General features: G+C 35.3%; 1 protein-coding gene across 2 annotated transcripts in view; it reads left to right on the top strand.

Moving 5' to 3' along the window:
* The window catches only part of SMCHD1 (structural maintenance of chromosomes flexible hinge domain containing 1), a 162,817-nt gene that overhangs the window by 38,370 nt on the left and 102,797 nt on the right, over positions 1 to 21,650 (top strand). For both annotated transcript variants that reach the window (XR_002345042.2, XM_021096137.2), the window contains exons 6-13: positions 5,119 to 5,233; positions 5,355 to 5,474; positions 8,459 to 8,625; positions 11,327 to 11,417; positions 12,131 to 12,341; positions 15,157 to 15,277; positions 15,641 to 15,824; positions 20,278 to 20,472. Coding sequence is in view for 1 of the 2 variants with exons in the window: in XM_021096137.2 (XP_020951796.1) it covers positions 5,119 to 5,233; positions 5,355 to 5,474; positions 8,459 to 8,625; positions 11,327 to 11,417; positions 12,131 to 12,341; positions 15,157 to 15,277; positions 15,641 to 15,824; positions 20,278 to 20,472 (1,204 nt within the window). In the remaining variant the exon portion in view is untranslated. The remainder of the gene's footprint in view (positions 1 to 5,118; positions 5,234 to 5,354; positions 5,475 to 8,458; positions 8,626 to 11,326; positions 11,418 to 12,130; positions 12,342 to 15,156; positions 15,278 to 15,640; positions 15,825 to 20,277; positions 20,473 to 21,650) is intronic.

Here is a 21,650-nt window from a genome sequence, read left to right as displayed (position 1 = left end):
AACCCGCAATCTCGTGGTTCCTAGTCAGATTCGTTTCCACTTCGCCACAACAGGAACTTCTCTTTCTGCTTTTCTAAGTTGAACATTTGTGTTATAAATTTCCTTCTCAGGCCTACCTTTGCTATGTCCCACAAATTTTAATATGCTGTACTTAGACTTTCATTCAGTTCAGTGTAACTTTTATTTCCCTTGTAATTTGCTTTTTGATCTATCTATGGTTCTTTCTCTTTAATGGTGACAACCATGCCATGTGGAAGTTCCTCGGCCAAGGCTTGAACCCACGTTGTTGCAGCGACAATGCCAGACCTTTAACCTACCACAGCATAAGGAAATTCCAGTCCATAGATCTTTTTTGAAATGTGTTGTTCAATTTCCAAATGTTCCCAGTAGATTTTTCTTGTTGTCTTTATGTTGATTTCTCATTTGACTTTATTATAGTCAGAGAACATACTCTTTGTGGTTTCATTTCTTTAAAATTTGTTGAGATTGTTTTATGATTTAGGATATGAGCTATATTTTGGTGAAGTCTGCTTATAATGATAACCACATCAGACAGTGTTATTTTTATTTTAACAGTCTAATGTAACTTTAAAAACTGAAGGAGAGAAAAGTAGTCTCTTTACCTGCATATTTGTTCTTTCTTCATTTCCTGGTAATACTCTTTTTTTTTTTTTTTTTTTTTGGCTGCACCCACGGAATGTGGAAGTTCCTGGGCCAGGGATCTAACCCACACCACAGCAGCCACCCAGGCCACTGCAGTGACATCCCAGGTTCCTTAACCCACTGTGCCACAAGAGAATGCCGCTGGTGTTTATTCTTCATTAACTTTCTTTGCTGTTAATATAGTTTCTCTAGTTTCATTTTCATTAATGTTAAAATGGTAACTTTTTCTAACCTTTTAAACTACTATTTCCTTTTATTTATTTAGAGAGGATTTCTTTTAGGCAGCATTTAATTATATATGAATATTTGATGATCCCTGCCTTTTAATTGAGTTGTTTAGATGAATCATTTAATATGATTATCAATATACTTGATCACCATCTTTGTTATTTATTTTTCCTTTTTTACTCTTTTCCCTTTTTTTCTCCTTATTTCAAATTGAGTGTGTTTCCATTTTATTTCCTTTATTGATTTATTTGCTGTTACTATGTTTTGTTGTTTTACTGGTAACTAGGATTCATAGTATACATCTTTATCTCATTTCTATTCTTTTAACAGATTTCAATTACGAAATACAGTGTTTTTTGACTAATTACCTGGTTATACTTAGTTCCTTTCATGAATAATGAAGACCTTACTCATTTTTGTTGTTGTTGTTGTTGTTGTTGTTGTTGTTGTTGTTGCTATTTCTTGGGCCGCTCCCGCAGCATATGGAGATTCCCAGGCTAGGGGCTGAATCAGAGCTGTAGCCACCGGCCTACGCCAGAGCCACAGCAACGCGGGATCCGAGCCGCGTCTGCAACCTACACCACAGTTCACGGCAACGCCAGATCGTTAACCCACTGAGCAAGGCCAGGGATCGAACCCGCAACCTCATGGTTCCTAGTCGGATTCGTTAACCACTGCGCCACGACGGGAACTCCCTTATTCATTTCACTGCTGAAAGTTTGTACCCTTTTACCAACAACCTCTCCCTATTTCCCACATTCCTCAGTCCCTGTCAGCCACTTTTCCACTGTTTCTATGTTTGTCTTTTTGACAGTATTTTCTTTAAAATATGGTTTAAAAAAAGTATAACATTAAGGAGTTCCCATCGTGGCACAGCGGAAACGAATCTGACTAGGAACCATGAGGTTGTGGGTTCGATTCCTGGCCTCGCTGAGTGGGTTAAGAATCCAACATTGCCATGAGCTGTGGTGTAGGTCGCAGATGCGGCTCGGATCTGACATTGCTTTGGCTCTAGCCTAGGCCAGTAGCAACAGCTCTGATTTGACCCCTAGCCTGGGAACCTCCATAGGCAGTGGGTGCAGCCCTGAAAGAAAAAAAAAAAAAGACAATTTAACATTAAATTTGTCATTATTAACCATTTTACAATTCAGTGGCATTAGTTATATTCACATGTAACCATTACCATTATGTAACTTCAAAAATTTTCATCAGTTCCTAAACTGAAAATCTGTGCCTGTTAACAATAAAGTGCCTTCTCCACACCTCCAGTTGCTGGTAACCACAGTTCTGTTTTCTGTCTCAATGAATTTGCTTATTCTAGGTTCTTCATTTAAGAGGAATTATACAATATTTGTTATTTTGTTTCTGATTTATTTCACTTAACATAATGTTTTCAAGCTTTGTCCATACTGTAGCATGTACTAGAATTGGTTTCCTTTTATGGCTGAGTTATTCAGCTGTACTATGTTTTTGCATTCATAGGTTGATGGACACTTGTTTTGCTTCTCCCTTTTTTGTATGTTGTGAATAATGCTGTGTGAACATTCATACACAAGTATCAGTTTGAGTCCCTGAGTCAATTATGTTTAACCCACATATTTACCATTTCTGATGCTCTTCATTCCTTTGTTTAAATCCATAGAGTCATTTTTATTCCTGAAAGTCTTTGAAGGTTTTATAGTTCAAGTTTGTGCTTGAATTTTTTCAGCTTTTGTATGCTGATAAAGTCTGGATCTCTCCCTACCCTCCTTTCTTTAAACATATTTTGTTGATTATAGAATTTTAGGTTGTTAAAAATTTCAGTACATTAAAAATGCCATTCCATTTTCTACTGGCTTGCATAGTTTACAGTGAGAAAATTGTTGTCATTCATTCTTACCTTTGTTTCTCTGTATATGGTGTCGTTTTTCTAACTCTTTTAAGATGTTCTTTTTACTGTTGGTGTTGTATACATTGTGTGTTTGTATTGGAGTGGGAGGTATAAGTGTGCATGCATGTTGTGTGTGATGGTTTGTGTATGTGTGTGAGTTTTTTGCATGGGGGAAGGTTTGTGTCTTTATTGTATGGAAATGAGTTTATGTGTGGTGGTGCTTTGTATGTTATAAAGGTGCTATTTTTTTGTGTGCTTTATTTTTTAGGTCTGATATTATAGTGTCTTAGTCATTGTTGTCTTTATGTTTTTTTTTGATTATTGCTCTATGGGTGAGGATTTTTTAATACCAATTAAAATATTTTTATTTATCCCATTATATCTGTTTTGTTTTTCCTATTTTTTTTTTTTTTTTTTTTTTTGGTCTTTTTGCCTTTTCTAGGGCAGCTCCTGTGGCATATGGAGGTTCCCAGGCTAGGGGTCGAACTGGAGCTGTATCCACTGGCCTACGCCAGAGCCATAGCAACGCAGGACCCGAGCCGCATCTTCAGCCTACACCCTAGCTCACGGCAATGCCGGATGCTTAACTCACTGAGCAAGGCCAGGGATCGAACCCACAACCTCATGATTCCTAGTCGGATTCGTTAACCACTGTGCCACTATGGGAACTCCTCTTTTTCCTATTTTTTAAAAAAATTCATTTTTTTCTCTTTGTTACTGCTTTTGACAATCTTGTTCTACCTTTTTTTTCTTTAATATTTTAAAGTTTAAATGTTTATTTTCATTGTTGTCTTTGACATTTAAAAATACATATTTAACTTAAGACTTCAAAATTAAAAATACCTTTATTGTTTGAGAATTTGGAAAACATTATCTCTGATCACTTCCTTCCCAAAGATAATATTTTGTTGTCTGGTGTTTAAAGTGTGATGTTGTAGAAATCCCAAAATTATGTACACCATTTTTTCTAGCAACACGTTACATTTTTTTTTTTTTCTTTTTATGGCTGCATTTGTGGCATATGAAAGTTCCTAGGCTAAGGGTTGAATCAGAACTGCACCTACTGGCCATAGCTACAGCAATCCTGGATCCTTAACCCACTGAGTGAGACTAGGGATCGAAGCTGCATCGTTATGGACACTATGTCAGGTTCTTAATCTGCTGTGTGACAGTGGGAATACTCAATATTTTAAAAATTACTTTTGTAGTTCCAATATTATTAATGATAACCTTGTATGTTAGATTGTGCTTGTAGGAATATTCCTTTAGAACAAATCTCTTAATGTTAAATTCCTTTGGTTTTTATCTGTAAAATTCTTTATTCGGCTCTAGTTCACAGTTCTACATTGACATTTTCTATGGGCCCTTTGGAGATAATATTCTACTGTCTTGTACTCTTGCTATTGAAGCCTACAAACCCATTTTATCCTGCTTTATCTCTCAGCATGTTTTCTAGTTCTTCTGTTTTGTTTTTATTGTTCATTGAAATGCAGATTTCTTTTTATGTATCCTGTTTGGGCTCTTTTGGTTTGAATGTGTAGATCTGTGTCTTTTAGTGGTTTAGAATATTGGTAGCTATTATCCATTCTCTTCTCTCTTTCTAGAACTACGTTTAAACTGGTGTGAGATATTATCCTTCAGTTGTTCGATGTTTTAGTTCCACTTTGATATTTTTCGTTCTTTTTTTTTCATTGTTTTTTTATGGGTAAGTGCTTTGAATGTATCTTTGCATTCTGTAAATCTTCCAGCTGTGCCACATCTGCTCTCTAATTTTTCCATTTAATATAATATTGGTTCCAGCCTTACCCCTAATTCCACTTATTTCTGATATTGGAACATGGTGTCCCTGGAGATCTTGCCTATACTTTGAAAGACCAGGGATGCATTCTCCACAGAGGGGTTGTTATGGTTCAGTAGGAGGTTCAGTCAGAGTTCGTCATTCATCATGGTATATGGAAATAAGAATTTCTTGGTATAATTCCCAATTAGTCTTGAGATAGTATTTTAATGCGTTTTGAAGAAGTAAACCATTTTGAAGGGAAGGTTGTATAGTTATATACAGATATACATGTAAGTCCTATTTGCTGAGAGATTTTCTAAATTGTTAGGGTGGGCCCAAGAATTTGCATTTCTTGGATTTTCCAGGTGTTACTGATACAGCTGGTCTGGGTAATAAACTTTGAGAAACATTGGAGTAGAGGATTTTACTTTTGGCTCTGTCTTTATCATTTGAATAGTGGTGTTATTTGGCTCGGGATCATTTTATTAACATTTAATAAAAGTGCTGTTAACAGTTTTCCTTTGGCACCTAAGTAGGTTGTTTAAAATCACTGCATTAATGTAATGTTTTATTTTAGTGATCATTCAGGATATGTTCGACCACTACCAGTGCCACGCAGTTTAAATAGTGATATTTCCTATTTTGGTGTTGGGGGCAAGCAGGCTGTTTTCTTTGTTGGACAATCAGCCAGAGTAAGTAAAAAGATTTCTTAAAAGTGAAAGTTGATAAAAATATTTTGAGGTTGACTGTCTAAATGTGTTAGCCAGTTTAAATTTGGGAAATTTATAAAGTACTCTTTTTAATATTTAACAGATGATAAGCAAACCTGCAGATTCCCAAGATGTTCATGAACTTTTACTTTCTAAAGAAGATTTTGAGAAGAAGGAGAAAAATAAAGAGGCAATATATAGTGGATATATTAGAAACAGAAAGGTACAATACATTTTTAATTCATTAATTTTGAATTTATCATCTTGGGTGAACGATAAGACAAAAACATTTTTTTCCAGTTTCTAAGGTACTAAATGTTACTTTAAAAACTTGAAGATAATGGAATTTTCAAACTAAATTTTCGTTCTTTTTCTTTTAATCATGTGAGTAGTAAGAGTGATCATTTATGTGCCTTCTCAGGCTGAAATATTCAGAAAACAAGTTTTCTCACAATGCCAAGTAAGCTTCCTGGAAATTGCTCATAAGATTGTAAACTTTTTCCTTTGCATTGAGTTTTAAAATCTTTGTTATATAATAGTCATAGAAGTAGAGTAGAAAACAGTGATAGGATAATGGATATTTTAGGAAATCTGAGCTTGAGAGAAATAAATAAATTTATTTCTGTTATAAAATTGCATTCAGATTCTCATTTTAATATAGGCAGAGTTTTAATAAATTTGAATCTTGGTGGTAAGCAAGATTCATATTTGCTATTTGTTGGTATTACTAATTTAACTTTTCTCTGAAACATTTTAGAGTTTTTAAATTTTAAAACTTTTTTAAAAAGTGATTTTGGGAGTTCCTGTCGTGGCGCAGCGGAAATGAATCTGACTAGGAACCATGAGGTTGCGGGTTCGATCCCTGGCCTCCCTCAGTGGGTTAAGGATCCAGTGTTGCCATGAGCTGTGGTATAGGTCGCAGACGTGACTTGGATCTGGTGTTGCTGTGGCTGTGGTGTAGGCCGGCAGCTACAGCTCTGATTAGACCCCTAGCCTGGGAACCTCCATATGCCGCAGGTGCGGCCCTAAAAATCCAAAACAAAACAAAACAAAACAAGATTTCACAGAGTTCCCTTGTGGTGCAGTGGGTTAAGGATCTGATGTTGTCACTGCTGTTGTGCGGGTTTAGTCACTGGCCTGGGAACTTCTGCATGCTATGAGCACAGCCAAAAAAATTATAATAATTAAAAAAAATTTTTGTTGAACTTCTTTTCTGATTCTAAAACAAATTATGAAAAGTTTTATAGGAAAATAGAAAGAAAATAAAAATAGTCTCAAATGTGAGGAAAAAGTACTTATGAAATATTTAGCTGAATTTTCTTTTCATCCAGCTTTACCAGATACTTACAGTTTGAGCTCTCAGTTATTAATGTTTTGAGTGTTTCTTCATTTTATAAAGTATTTTGGTACACAACAAACTTAAAAGCTTCATATTATCTTTGACGAAATGTACAGTAATTTATTCTGATAAGCATTTTACAGGCACTACTGTGAATATCTTCACATAAAATTTTGCCTGAATTACAGTTTTTTTTCTTAGTATCGATTATTAGAATTCTAATAGCCTCTACTTCATTTTCTCCTTCTCAATTTTTGGCTGGTACATTTAATTGATGAAACCTAATTTGCGTCCACATCTGAAAATTTAAGTCTATGAAATAGACATTTTTTGCTTTCCATCCTCTGCAGCCTGGAAGGGGACAGCATAAGGTGGTACAAGTGGGCAACCGAATACCAATTGATCCTGTCTAGCACACTCATTTCCAGTTTCAGCTAGATGTTCCTCTCCAGGAGTTCCATAGATAACTCACTTTTGGTACATCTGAAGATATTGTCCATAAGCGTTTCTTATTTGCTCCCCCCTTACACCAGTTATTAACAGTAAAGTAGTAATTGTAATCCTTGTTGTTAAACATTCACTACATTTAATTCTTTTAAAATAGTTTTTCATTTATCCTCTCTTCCACTCATTTCCACTGTTTAATCCAGCCTTTCCACCCTCATTCTTCATTATATGTTTATCATGTATTCTGAACTACCTTGTTTCCATTATACTTTCAAATCCTTCATGTTCTCATTGGTTTGAAGTGTCCTTACTAGTCATCTGGGTGAATGTCACCCCTTTTTTTTAAAACTCTGTAGTTCTTGATTCATATCTTTCTAATGGCACATTGTCTTGTAATCATTTTCTTATCTATTAGATGGAATTTGTAGGGAAGAATGGCACTTACTTATCTGAACCCTGTTTTCCTCATGCCCAGGTTGAGTCTTAGGACTTAGAAGGACTAGATAAGTATTTGGATAATGAACCTTGCATTAGTAAACCTATGCTAATCTGTTAACTTTCAAAGTCTATAAAATGTTAACTTAGGTATTATAGCTGTAATATTTAGTAATTTAGTGTGTGGGGATGCATTGGAATGGTTTTGTAGGGTTGGTTTTTATTTTTCATTCAGAAAGTAGTAACATGTGCTTATTAAGAAAAGAAAACCAGTTTCCTGAACATAAAAGTTCAGTAATATATTTTATCCTTTTAAGTTTTTATGTATACAGCCACTTACATAGTATATATACGCACATATATGCATGTAATTTTTGACATACAGACTCATAGTAAATGTTAAGAAGTTTGTAATTCTTATTCTCAAACACTACCCACTACCTCTGCTCTCCCCACCTCCTTTCTGCAAAATGTAGATATTCTCTGAAAGTGGATTGGAACCCAGGATGACTTTACTTCCTTTTAAACACAGTGCCTTTGGGCTAAGTCAGCTAGGTTCAGGCTGTATCCTAGTTTTCTAGATCATGGAGGGCTGGCTGGGCTTTGGTTCTGACCAAGTTAAGTGGGAGGTATCCCAAGCAGGGACTTTATCCATTTTAGGCTAAGTATTCTCAATTTTGAGAGGCATATTTAAACTCAGTATTTATTTTTCTTTCCCTTTACCTTTATGATTTTGCAATTGGTTTAGCATTATTATGTAGGATTCTGCATTATGTATGCCTTTCTGGCAATCTGTGTAAAAGTTTCCATATCTTTACAGCATTGTCACACCCTCAGCTAATTTGTATTTGGCTATTTTCCTCCAAAAGACTTTTGAAGTTTGTATTTGAAATTACCAAGTAAATCTTATTAGGTTGATGTGAATGTTACTTGTTAATTATAAGAAAGGTGTCTGTAACTTGTTATACTTATGTTCACTCTTGTAGCCGTCTGATTCTGTTCACATTACAAATGATGATGAACGATTTCTACATCAACTTATCTCAGAGGAGAAAGAAAAAGATAGCTTTACTGCTGTGGTTATCACAGGGGTACAACCAGAACACATACAGTACTTGAAAAATTATTTCCTCCTTTGGACAAGACAGTTAGCGTAAGTATTTATTTATGATTCAGGGCGTGTTTCTACTTATCTCCCCCACACACACCTTTTTTTCTTTTTTGGCACCCTGTGGCATATGGAGTTCCTGGGCCAGGGATCAGATCCAAGCCACAGTTGTGACCTATGTTATACCTGCGGCAGTGCTGGATCCTTTAACCCACTGGGCTGGGCCAGAGATCACACCTGCGTCCTGGCACTGCAAAGATACCACTCTATTGCACCACAGCAAAACTCCATCTACTTTTGTTTTTTTTTTTTTTTTTTTTTTTCGATAAAAGTATTACAGATACATTGAAGCTTCTTGGCTGTCTGCTTTGCTTCTATCCCATTTCCTTCCCTTTGGTGCAGGAACCATTACTCTGATATTAGTGTTAAAATGGTTCTCTGTTCTATAAATATTTGCTGATCACCAGTAATATATTGATCATTATATGAGGCCCATGCTTCTTGACAACTATGCTAAAATTTAAAATAAACTTCAGAATTCAGCCCATCACTCCCAGACTCCCCCTTTGTACTTTTGGTGTGTAGCATCTATCATAGTTTTCCATACCACATATTTTACTTTTGTCTGTTTCTCCACCTTTTATGTCATTGTTTATGCATTACTGTATCCTCAGTGTTTCCTGTTACATAGTAGATGCTCAATAAAAGTTTATTGAATACGTATACTGAATCTATACTGAAAATAAATCTTGTATCTATTCCAGGAAAACTTTTAGAGGGTTATGTATTCCATTAGATCAAATCAGAGATATATATATTTAGTGACTCTAAGTTTTTTCCTTTTTAGTTATATAGTATAGACCTTTGACTGGATTGTTTCTTTAATTTGTGTTACCATGAATTAATTAGTATTGCAAAAATGGGTATACTTGTACAAAATTCATGTTTTTTTTGTTTTTGTTTTTGTTTTTTGGCTCTTCAGGGCCGCACCCTCAGCATGTGGAGGTTCCCAGGCTAGGGGTCCAATCAGAGCTACAGCTGCTGGCCTATGCCACAGCCACGCCAGGTCCGAGCCACGTCTGCAACCTACACGACAGCTCACAGCAACACCAGATCCTTAACCCACTGAGCAAGGTCAGGGATCGAACCCACAACCTTATGGTTCTTAGTTGGATTCATTTCCACTGCACCATGAGGGAAACTCCCAAAATTCATGTTTTTAAAGAAAGTATCTTTTCATATTTGTTCAGAGGGCTGTTGTACTTATTTTAAGATTCTCTATTTTATACATACATGTATAATAACAGTTAACATTTCAGTGGGAAAATAAATTTGATTTTAGGAATACCTTTTTTCATGAATATTCTTATTTATTGGCCCTGTATCATAAGAGATTTAAATTTTGGAGTTCGTAGAACATAATAACTTTTATTATTTCTCTTAGCTGAAGGAACTCAGTATACTTAACATAATTGTAACTTAAATCTTGTGCTTAAAAAAAGAATAACATAACTTTATTCTTTGAAACAGACACTTGCTAAGATATTTATAGTACTTTTTTCTGTTTTATTTATTTATTTATTTATTTTCATTTTTGGCTACCCCCATTGCACTTGGAAGTTCTCAGCCGGGTATACTGATCAAACCCATGCCACAGCAGCAACCCGAGCCACAGCAGTGACAACCCTGGATTCTTAACCCACTGTGCCACCAGGAAACTCCTGTAGCATTCTTTTTTAATGTCTGGTTATAAATTTAGTGTTGATTATGATGTTAACGCTTTTGAGATCTCAAGAGTTTCATGATTTACTTCTATCTTAGTAGTGTTTTGATAATTTTTTTTCTTTTTTAGCCGCACCCACAGCATGTGGAAGCCCCTGGGGGGATCAAACCCATACCACCACAGAGACAACACTGGATCATTAACCCACTGTGCTACAGTGGGAACTCCTGTCTTAGTAGTGTTTTAAACTAGAATAAATAATTTAATTTTTAAAAATAAAAATTCATTTGAAGCTATATTAATAAATTCCTGCTTGAGGAATAACTACAGATGTAATATGCAATATAGGGAGATGTGAATAATTTCCCCTGAGTATGATCTTTGTGTACATTTATTTAAAGTAGCAAAGATTTCTGAAGTGGTGGATTTTGATGGGATACAGTTGAATTTATTAGTTTTAGGATTATTGGGATACAGTTGTTTCAGTGCTATAGGAGAAGAAGGATGAGAATTATAGAATGATATTCTCATGTTGGAGACATAAGTTAAAGACACCTAATCCTGTATACTCCCTGATATTTGAGTCCTTTCTAGGACATCCCTAACAAGTAGAATTAGGGCCTCTTACCTTATAGCTTTAGGTTTTTTGATAAGCTCAACTTATAATATGTGTGCTTTGAAGTTGGAAACACTTGGATTGCAGCCCCTTTCTTTCCCAAATTCTAATTCTGTGACCTTAACGCTTTTGAGATCTCAAGAGTTTCATGATTTACTTCTATCTTAGTAGTGTTTTGATAATTTCTTGCATTTCAATTTCTCTGTCTGTAAAATGAGAGGTAATAATACTCAACTCTCAGGATTATTTTTACCATTAAATGTGTTACTATGTTTAAAAGTGCTTAACATAGTGCTTGGCACCTAGTGAGTACTGTCAAAGAGTAGTTAGAAAATTTTTTAGTAGAAGATTATATGAACTGTATTTGATGTGAATTAAAAATGTAAGGTTGTTCTTGTATATTTTAGGCATATTTATCATTACTATATTCATGGCCCAAAAGGAAATGAAAAACGTTCCTCAAAAGAAGTTGGACCTTTCAACAACATTGATATTGAAGTAAGATAAAATTTTTTCTTAAAATATTGTGAATTATTAGGCATCTATTCCATTTGCAAGTGACTCTGAATAAGAAAAAAATCAGTCAATAAAAAGGCAATTCCTTCGTCCTTGTCTTCTACCAAATCACTTTCATAATTTGATATCTGAGTAAAGAGATCATTCTAGATGTATGTTTCTGGAACTTTTTTTTTTTAAACCTTTGTTTACTATAGTATTTGAGTTCTTTTTTCTCTGTCTTCTGTAGAGATATGAACTGTTATTGAATATCATGTCTCAAGCAAGAAGGAAAAGGGACATAAATAGTTTCCCTTTTGTTCATAGAAGTCTCATGATGGTGAAGTAAGATCTAGAAGAACAGAACATTTGAGTATTGAGTTCTCAATATCCTTGCTCACAATTCTTGGGAAGAATTTCATGTACATGTTTATCCCACTTCCTAACTCTAGCAAGAAACCTTAAATTAAATATACTCATAAGTTATATGTCCTTCAGCTCTGCTTTGCTTACTTTATATTTTTTAGAAGTATATTGCTTATTGAGATGCTACTTAGAGATATTTGTCCCAAATAGAAATATATATATTTTATTAAGGTAGATAATTACTTGTGCAAATAAAAGTAGTTTTTGCCTGTTCTATTATTGGATCATAGCTGAGAACAAAAATAAAGTCCCTGTAGAATTTAATTGTTTTTGTTTTATTTTTGTTTTAGATTTCTATGTTTGAAAAGGGGAAGACACCTAAGATTGTCAACCTAAGGGAAATAGAAGATGACATGCAGACATTGTATATAAATACAGCAGCTGATAGTTTTGAGTTCAAAGCGCATGTTGAAGGAGATGGTGTAGTGGAAGGGATTATCCGTTATCACCCTTTCTTGTATGATAAAGAAACTTACCCTGATGATCCATGCTTTCCATCAAGTATGTTAATCTGTTATCTTAGCTATAGAATGTGAAGTTGTGATTTAGGATAGTGATTTGTTTTCTCAATAAGTACCGTTAGTTAGATTATTGAGGTTAAATTTAAAACCTTTTTTCCTTCTGCAAATCTTAAGTTGTTAAGGTATTTGCAATTTTTATAATTTTTAATTTTTGTGTATATTCACTTCCAGATAAGTAAAGCACTGGCTTTAAGAAACATTTTCTTTTATCATAGATCTTTTACTGAACTGAATTTTTAGCCATCGACTGCATAGTAACCCTTTATATAATTCCCTTGTCTTTCTTTTGTCTTTGTGTAGTTATTTATAAAAAAGTCTTAAGCTTTATTTAGTCATTAGTTTTTTCTTTATGCATTCTGATTTTGTCTTGCTATAGAAAGGCTGCTTGGACCTCAAGCTCATACAAAGATACTGTAGTTTTTTTCTTAATCATTTTGTGTTTAGATCTTTAACACATCTGTCATCTCCTTTTTTGTGTGTGTAGGATAAGATAAGGCTGTAATTTTATATTTTCCATGTGAATTTTCTGTTTCCTAGCACCAATTCTTGAATGTTAATGATTTTTGTGATAGTTTTAAATATCACTTCCGTAATAACATAAACACACAAAACTATTGACTTCTCAGCTGTTGTTAGCCAATAAAAATCACATTTTTATGATATTTAAAAAGCAAAAAAAATTGTAAAGTTTTAAATGTGACCTGTAACAGTGGTGTGACCCGTAACAGTGGGATTCTGGTGATTTTATTTAATGCTGCTGATTAAAAAAAGAAAGTACATAGATCTGGATTGTTTACTACATTGTAAACATAGATCTGGGTTTATTTTAAGGTATTGCATTATTTTGCGCTTATATACACCAGTAAGTATATTCTCTTGTCCTTTATACTATATATTGATATCTATAAGGCAAGACCCTCACTGCTTACTGTTCTTTTTTTGAGAAAATTCTTAATCTTTTGTTCTTCTAGGTAAACTTTGAAATCACTGTTTTGTTTTAAATATTTTCTTACATTTACAAACACTGATTCTCCATTTTACATGGGAGAAAAGTCTTTTGTTGTTGTTTTTTGGGGGGCCGCACACAGGGCATATGGAGATTCCCAGGCTAGGGATCGAATCAGAGCTGTAGCTGCTGGATTATGCCACAGTCACAGCAAGTCAGGATCTGAGCCATGTCTGCGACCTACACCATAGCTCATGGCAACACCAGATCCTTAACCCACTGAGAAGGCCAGGGATCAAACCTGGGTCCTCATGGATACTAGTCAGATTTGTTTCCACTGAGCCATGAAAAGAACTCTTGGAATCACTGTATATACGTTGAATTTAAAAGCAAACAGAAAAACCCAGTGGGATTATTGGGATTGCATTGTATTCATAGATTAACAATATTAAATTTTATCATTCAGAATAATTCCTTAGTAGATCCTTAGTATTGTGGGTTTTGGAACCAGATTTCCTGATTTGAATCCTGTCTTTGCAAACTTTGACAAACTACTGCCTACCTCTCTTTGTGTCCTTATCTATGAGATGGGGGTTAGTAGTTCATGCCTCATAGAAATATTGTGAGGGCTGAATAAGAAACTACTTCAAATAAACATTAAGTCCTCATGTATGTTATTACTCAATGACTCTGCCTCTTGAGAAGTTTGTGGTCTTGTTTTTTGGGTTTTTTGATTTTTTTGTTTTTGTTTGTCTTTCTAGGGCTGCTCCTGTGGCACATGGAGGTTCCCAGGCTAGGGGTCTAATCGGAGCTGTAGCTGCTGGCCTATGCCAAAGCCATAACAACGCCATATTGGAGCCACATCTGCGATCTACACCACACCTCATGGCAACGCCGGATCCTTAACCCACTGAGCAAGGCCAGGGATCAAACCTGAAACCTCATGGTTCCTGGTCAGATTCGTTAACCACTGAGCCATGACGGGAACTCCTTGTGGACTGTTTTTAATTTGCCATTTGTAATTTTTGTATGCTTATAGACAAAAAGAAATTTCTTCAAATAATATCTTAAAATAAGAGCCAGGAAGTTGAGTGATGATCAGAGGAGTTCTCTATGAGCAAGTGATTTGGTTTGAGTGAAAAGAAATTATACTTAGGAATATAAGGGTTTTTTGTGGGAAAAAGAAGGTTTTATTGGGGGATGTGGGGGAATTACTTAATACTAGAATAACTGAGGTATTGTTGTATCAGGATCATAATGTTTGATTCTAATTTATCTGAATACATGAAAATGAATTACTAACAAACAAAAATGTAGATCGTTGTGGCTTATAATGTAGGTTGTAATTCTAGCTGTTAACGTAGAGTAAAACTTAAATTCAGTATTATTTATTTGTCCAAACTAGGCAAACCTACTGCTGCTAGACACTATAGGTTACCCAGATAATTTTTATGTGAACATACTTGTTCTGACAGAATTGTGAAACTTGTGTTTTAGGTATAGGATTTAAGCTCCTATATTTATAAATAGATTTTTAAAGACTACGGGTTCAGTAGCTAGTATGGTACTTATAACACAGATTGATTAATATGTAAGTAGTTATTGACTTCTTAATGAGAAACACTGTTGGTAATGTGGAACCGCTTTGAAAAATCTGCCTTTCTGAGGGCAAATTAAGAATGAAGCTACCTTTAGCTTTTATAGAATACGTTAACAATCGTAAGAGTTTTGTTACCATTTCTCTGAAGCAGCTTCAACATTTCACTTATAGAAATTGATTTCTCAGTAATAAAAATTGCATATATTTTATAGCAATAAACACTTTGTTCTACTTACTCCTTTGTTCTAGAATTAAAAGATGAAGATGATGATGATGATTGTTTCATACTTGACAAAGCAGCAAGAGGGAAAAGACCTATTTTTGAATGTTTTTGGAATGGACGACTAATACCATATACATCTGTTGAAGAGTAAGTTCTGGAGTTCCTGTTGTGACTCAGTGGAAATGAATCTGACTAGCATCCATGAGAATGCAGGTTTGATCCCTGGCCTTGCTCAGTGGATTAATTGAGCTGTGGTGTAGGTTGCAGATGCAGCTCCGATCTGGCATTGCTGTGGCTGTGGTGTAGGCTGGTGGCCACAGCTCCGATTTGACCCCTAGTCTGGGAACCTCCATATGCCATAGGTGTGACCCTAAAAAGACAAAAAAAAAAAAAAAAAAAAAAAAAAAAAGAAAAGAAACACACGCAAAAAGAGTAAGTTCTGATTTTTGTTGAAATTATATTATCTTATGATTTAGTCTTTTTACTAACTAATATTTTGCTCTGTTCAAGCTTTGACTGGTGTGCTCCTCCTAAGAAGAGAGGGCTTGCCCCGATTGAGTGCTACAATAGGATATCTGGTGCATTATTCACTAATGACAAATTCCAGGTCAGCACAAACAAACTGACCTTCATGGATCTTGAGCTAAAATTGAAAGATAAGAACACCCTTTTTACAAGGATTTTAAATGGACAGGTATGGTTTTAAATATCAAGTTTTAAATATTTGCAAGTGTTCTATTTTAAGTACAACAAAAGTCACTAGTAGTATAGATTTGTACTGATAATTTGCATACTTTTCATTTTATTTAATCAGAAAAATATAACTTGTAATTGATGAGCATTTATGTGTTCACTCAAAAATTTCGAAATGATTAGCTCTTATTTGGATAAAATTTATAGATCTTTATCAGGTCTTGACATAGTGAATTGAAGCTACAGAAGCATGGCAGTTTGATAAGAGCATATAGGAACAATGTTATCTAACACAGGGCTCTGTGTGTATGTTAACGCAAACATGAATTTTAATCTAATCTTAGGGGTAAAATTGAGGTAGAACTGTGAAATACTTGGGGCTGAAAGGTGATTTGGGACTGATCAGTATTAAAATATGTGCATTAATCAATTGAAAAAGAATACATCTTTTAGAAAATTTACTAGAACTAGTGTTCTTTCATTCAACTGAATCATCTCAGAAACTTTTACTTGATAGCTACTCTTTCAGTAGCTTAATGTTAAGCTGCCGTGAGGTAGATACATTTATTCTGAACTTAAAATTGCTGAGCAGTGAACAGAATACATAACACATAGTATTTATAGTCAGTCATCCCTACAACCTATTGAAATTAATTTTACTCTTAATAAAAAGATTCTGAATCTTACATAATTTTATCTAATGCAAGGGCTGTACATTGAAATATAGCATAAAATTTGGTGAGCAGAGTGTCCCATTCCTGGTTAATAATTTTAATATTCTTGTCAAGTTGACAAAGTGACAGTAGTAATTTGTTGATTCAGGAAGGTGTTCGTACCTGGGAGTAGACTGGGGAGAGATTTCCTTGAAAATATATGTCATTTTGAGTATTTACCATGTTCATATATTTCTTATTCAAATAACCTTTTTTGTGGAGGGGGTTGCACTTGTGGCATATGGAGGTTCCCAGGCTAGGGGTCAAATCAGAGCTACACCTGCTGGCCTACACCACAGTCATAGCAACAAGGGATCCAAGCCGTTTCTGTGACCTACACCACAGCTCTTGGCAACGCTGGATCCTTAACCCACCAAGCAAGGCCAGGCATCAAACCTGCGTCCTCATGAATGCTAGTCAGATTGGTTTCTGCTGAGCCACAACGGAAACTCCCAAATAACTTTTTTAAATCAAACGTTTTTTTAATTAAGACATTGGCCTTCTAACTGCAAGCTGCAAAAACTTAAGCTGAAATCATTTTTAATTTTGTCCCATTTTCATTTGGAAATGCTCTCTTGTGGAATGAGGTATATAGGGAGAAATGAACTTCAGTAACTTCATGCACCATCTTCTGTGAAAGCATGTGATGTAGAGATGATCAAGATTATCTCTGCTGCTCATTTTCCTAAAGACAAGCATTAAACAAGTATATAGCAACTTATGTAGGAGTGTAAGTCTCTATACTATTTCCCAACAGGGTAAAGAATGATAGTAACACATTTTCTTTCTTTTTTTTTTTTTTTTTTGTCACTCTGTGGCATTTGGAGGTTTCAAACTGTAGTTGTGACCTAAGCTGCAGGTGTGGCAATGCTGGATCCTTTTTTTTTTTTTTTTTTTAGAGCCACACCTGGGGCATATGGAAGTTCCCAGTAGGCTAGGGGTCTAATTGGAACTATAGCTGCCTGCCTACACCATAGCTACAGCAACGCCAGATTTGAGCTGAGTCTGCGACCTATACCACACCTCGTGACAATGCCAGATTGAACCTGTATCCTTATGGATGCTAGTCAGGTCATCACAACAGGAACTCCCCAGATCCTTAACCCACTATGCCAGGCCTGGGATTGAACGTGCATCCCAGCGCTCCCAAGAGGCCAAGAGACCATCACAGTAGAAACACAAATAATGCCTTTTCTTATATATTATTAGAAAGCAACTTTTATGATTTTTTTTGAGTAAATATGTGTACATAAAATATATAAATAAAAGAGAAAATGTTTTTCGTAACAATGTTGCTCACCCTTTTTTCTCTATCACCCTATAAAAGAGCCTTTTTGACTTTTTCTCCCCCAAGTCACTCCCCCCATGATATTTTGATACTGTAGATATACCATATATATGATTAAGTACTATATGTGTTTATATCTGTGCTTGACATATAAAAAGATGTTTTAGTTGTTGAGAATGTGCATGATTCAAGGTATGATGACTTTCCCCTTTCCCCTGACCAGCTAGTTCTTCTCCTAGGCAGCATTGTTTGCCATTTTTTGTTATGTGCTAGGATTTAAAACAGGGAAGGAAATCTTTGTTGATATTGACCATTGGATCCAAGAATGGTGGCAAAGATTTTTTTTTCTTTAATTATATGTTTGTTACAAATCTTAATTTGTGATACTATACCTAGAGAATCCTAAAGACTCTACCAGAAAACTGTTAGAGCTCATCCACGAATTTGGCAAAGTTGCAGGATACAAAATCAATACACAGAAATTGATGGCATTTCTATATGACAATGAAAGAGCAGAAAAGGAAATTAGGGAAGCAATCCCGTTTACCATCGTATCCAAAAGAATAAAATACCTAGGAGTAAACCTACCTAAAGAAACAAAAGACCTGTACTCTGAATACTACAAGCCACTGATGAAAGAAATCAAAGATGACACAAATAGATGGAAAGATATACCATGCTCGTGGATTGGAAGAGTTAATATTATCAAAATGACTATACTACCTAAGGCAATCTACAGATTCAATGCAATCCCTATCAAATTACCAAGGCCATTTTTCACAGAACTCGAACAAAATATTTTAAAGTTTGTTTGGAAGTACAAAAGACCCAGAATAGCCAAAGACATCCTGAAAAAGAAAAATGGAGCTGGAGGAATCAGGCTCCCTCACTTCAGACTATACTACAAAGCAACAGTCATCAAAACCGCATGGTACTGGCACAAAGAAATATAGATCAGTGGAACAGGATAGAAAGCCCAGAATTAAACCCATGCACCTACAGCCAACTAATCTATGACAAAGGAGGCAAGGATATACAGTGGAGAAAGGACAGCTTGTTCAATAAGTGGTGCTGGGAAAACTGGACAGCCACATGGAAAAGAAGGAAATTAGAACACTCCCTAACACCATACACAAAAAGAAACTTCAAATGGATTAAAGACCTAGATATAAGACCAGACACTATAAAACTCTTCGAGGAAAACATAGGCCAAACACTCTCTGACATAAACGACAGCAACATCTTCTCAGATCCACCTCTTAGAGTAATGACGGTAAAAACAAAAATAAACAAATGGGACCTACTCAAACTTCAAAGTTTCTGCACAGCAAAGGAAACCAGAAACAACACGAAAAGACAACCCACAGAATGGGAGAAAATCTTTCAAATGAATCGACTGACAAGGGATTAATCTCCAAAATTTGTATAAACACCTTCTGCAGCTCCATACCAAAAAAAACAAACAACCCCATCAAAAAATGGGCAGAAGATCAAAAGAGACAGTTCTTCAAAGAAGACATACAGATGGCCAAGAAACACATGAAAAGATGTTCAGCGTCACTCATCATTAGAGAAACGCAAATCAAAACCACCATGAGGTACCACCTTACACCAGCCAGAATGGCCATCATCCAAAAGTCTACCAACAATAAGTGCTGGAGCAGGTGTGGAGAAAAAGGAACCCTGTTACGCTATTGGTGGGATTGTAAATTGGTGCAACCACTGTGGAAAACAGTATGGAGATTCCTCAGAAAACTAAAGATAGAATGACCATTTGATCCACCAATCCCACTCCTGGGCATCTATCCAGAGAAAACCACGACTCGCAAAGACACGTGTACTCTTCATGTTCATTGCAGCACTATTTACCATAGCCAAGACATGGAAACAACCTAAATCTCCATGGACAGAGGAGTGGATCCAGAAGATGTGGGACATATACACAATGGAATATTACTCAGCCATCAAAAAGAATGAAATACCAGCATTTTTAGTAACATGGATGGACCTAGAAACTATCATGCTAAGTGAAGTCAGCCATACAATGAGACACTAACATCAAATGCTTTCACTGACGTGTGGAATCTGAAAAAAGGACAGACTGAGCTTCTTTGCAGAACAGATGCTGACTCACAGACATTGAGAAACTTATGGTCTCCAGAGGAGACAGTTTGGGGGATGGGGGAATGTGCCTGGGCTGTGGGATGGAAATCCTGTGAAATTGGACTGTTATGATCATTATACAACTACAGATGTGATAAATTCATTTGAATAATAACAAATTAAAAAAAAAAAACAAGAAATCTTAATTTGTATGGGAGAAGGATCCAGCAAAATATTTTTCTGGGGTGGGCAGGTACATGGAAGGAAAATTGGAATGAATCTGAGAAGTCTTTGTGGTTTTATTTGTTTACTTGTAGTTGTATTTCATAGAACATTTAAAAATTTTACAGGAGCAGCGAATGAAAATCGACAGAGAATTTGCTTTATGGCTGAAGGACTGTCATGAAAAGTATGACAAACAGATAAAATTTACACTTTTTAAAGGAATAATTACTCGTCCTGATCTTCCTTCTAAAAAGCAGGGCCCCTGGGCAACTTACTCAGCAATAGAATGGGATGGAAAAGTATTCAAAGCAGGACAGCTGGTAAGTTTAACTTAGTTTCGATTTGAAAATTAATAGAGTTTGAAACTAAATTAGATGTATTAGAATTTATCAGCTATCAAAAATAATGTATATGCTTTTGGCTCCTCAGGAGCCAGAAAAGAATAAAAAGGCTGAACTGATTTTAATTATGTAATTTAACAGGGCATTTTTTAAAAAATTGATTTTTGCCAAAGCCTCAGTTAACAAGGTTTTTATTTTTTATTGTGCTAAATTTTATTCAAATGGAGAATTTCATTTTAAAAAAATGCAGTATGAAGAAATGATTTTTTAGCAAATTTTTAACAAGTATCTGTTGCTTGTAAGTTACTGTGCTCTTGACTGCATTGTGGAGAATGCAGCTTGAAAACAAATAACTTAAGCAAAATACTAACAGGTAAGAAGGGGGTAAGTGCTATGAAAAGAGAGGGTGATTAGTGTTTTCATAGTTTAGAAGAAGAGAATTTTCTGACTTTGGAGGGGCCTGGGAGAAGAGTGTAAATCATGCAGTTCTTTGGGCATAAAGTGGCATTTGTATGGACCTTGAAGAGGAGGTAGCTCAGGTTTACAGAGATAACTATAAAGGTAATAAATCCATAAATGTGACACTCTAATCATCATATATTGAAAGCCTTGGAATTGGATGTGGTCACCTTGAAGTAGTGTGTATAGCTAGACCCTGCTCTTTGAACCTTTAGAGGTTAGAAAACTGAAAAGGAGCTGACAGAGGAGAATGCAAAGGGAAGTAATATGGTGAGATAGAAGGAAACCACAAGAATAAAGTATCTGTGAAGTCAAGTGAAGGGTTTCAAGGAAGGAGTGATCAGTTTTGTCAAATTCTGTGTGTTGGTCAAGTAAAATGTTTTCTCAGAGAAGGTAATCTGAGCATAGAGACCAGTAAATGCTGGGAAACCACAAACAAACCACAGAATTGGATTGCTGCAACCTATTGTGTGTGTGTAGAGAAATAGTTCAGAAGTGAAATGAGGCTGGAAGGTAGCTTGGGTATAAACTATTATAGTCCCTGTAGTTGGGAATTTTTGAATTGGGCTAATAGAAGTGACCCTTAGATTTTTCAGGCCAGCTAAGAAAAATAAATACATAATGGGCAAGTTTTCAATTAATTTATTTGAAAGATGTGATAACTTTGTAAGTTACTGTTCACAGTCTGCAAGCAACAT

The sequence above is a fragment of the Sus scrofa genome, chromosome 6 (assembly GCF_054392235.1).
Source record: "Sus scrofa isolate SSC_HxYL_T2T_F1_AM1 chromosome 6, Sscrofa_HxYL_maternal_Yorkshire_Landrace_v2.0, whole genome shotgun sequence".
Taxonomy (NCBI): domain Eukaryota; kingdom Metazoa; phylum Chordata; class Mammalia; order Artiodactyla; family Suidae; genus Sus; species Sus scrofa.
Note: the sequence above shows the minus strand (reverse complement) of the source record. Positions and strands in the feature narration are given on the sequence as shown.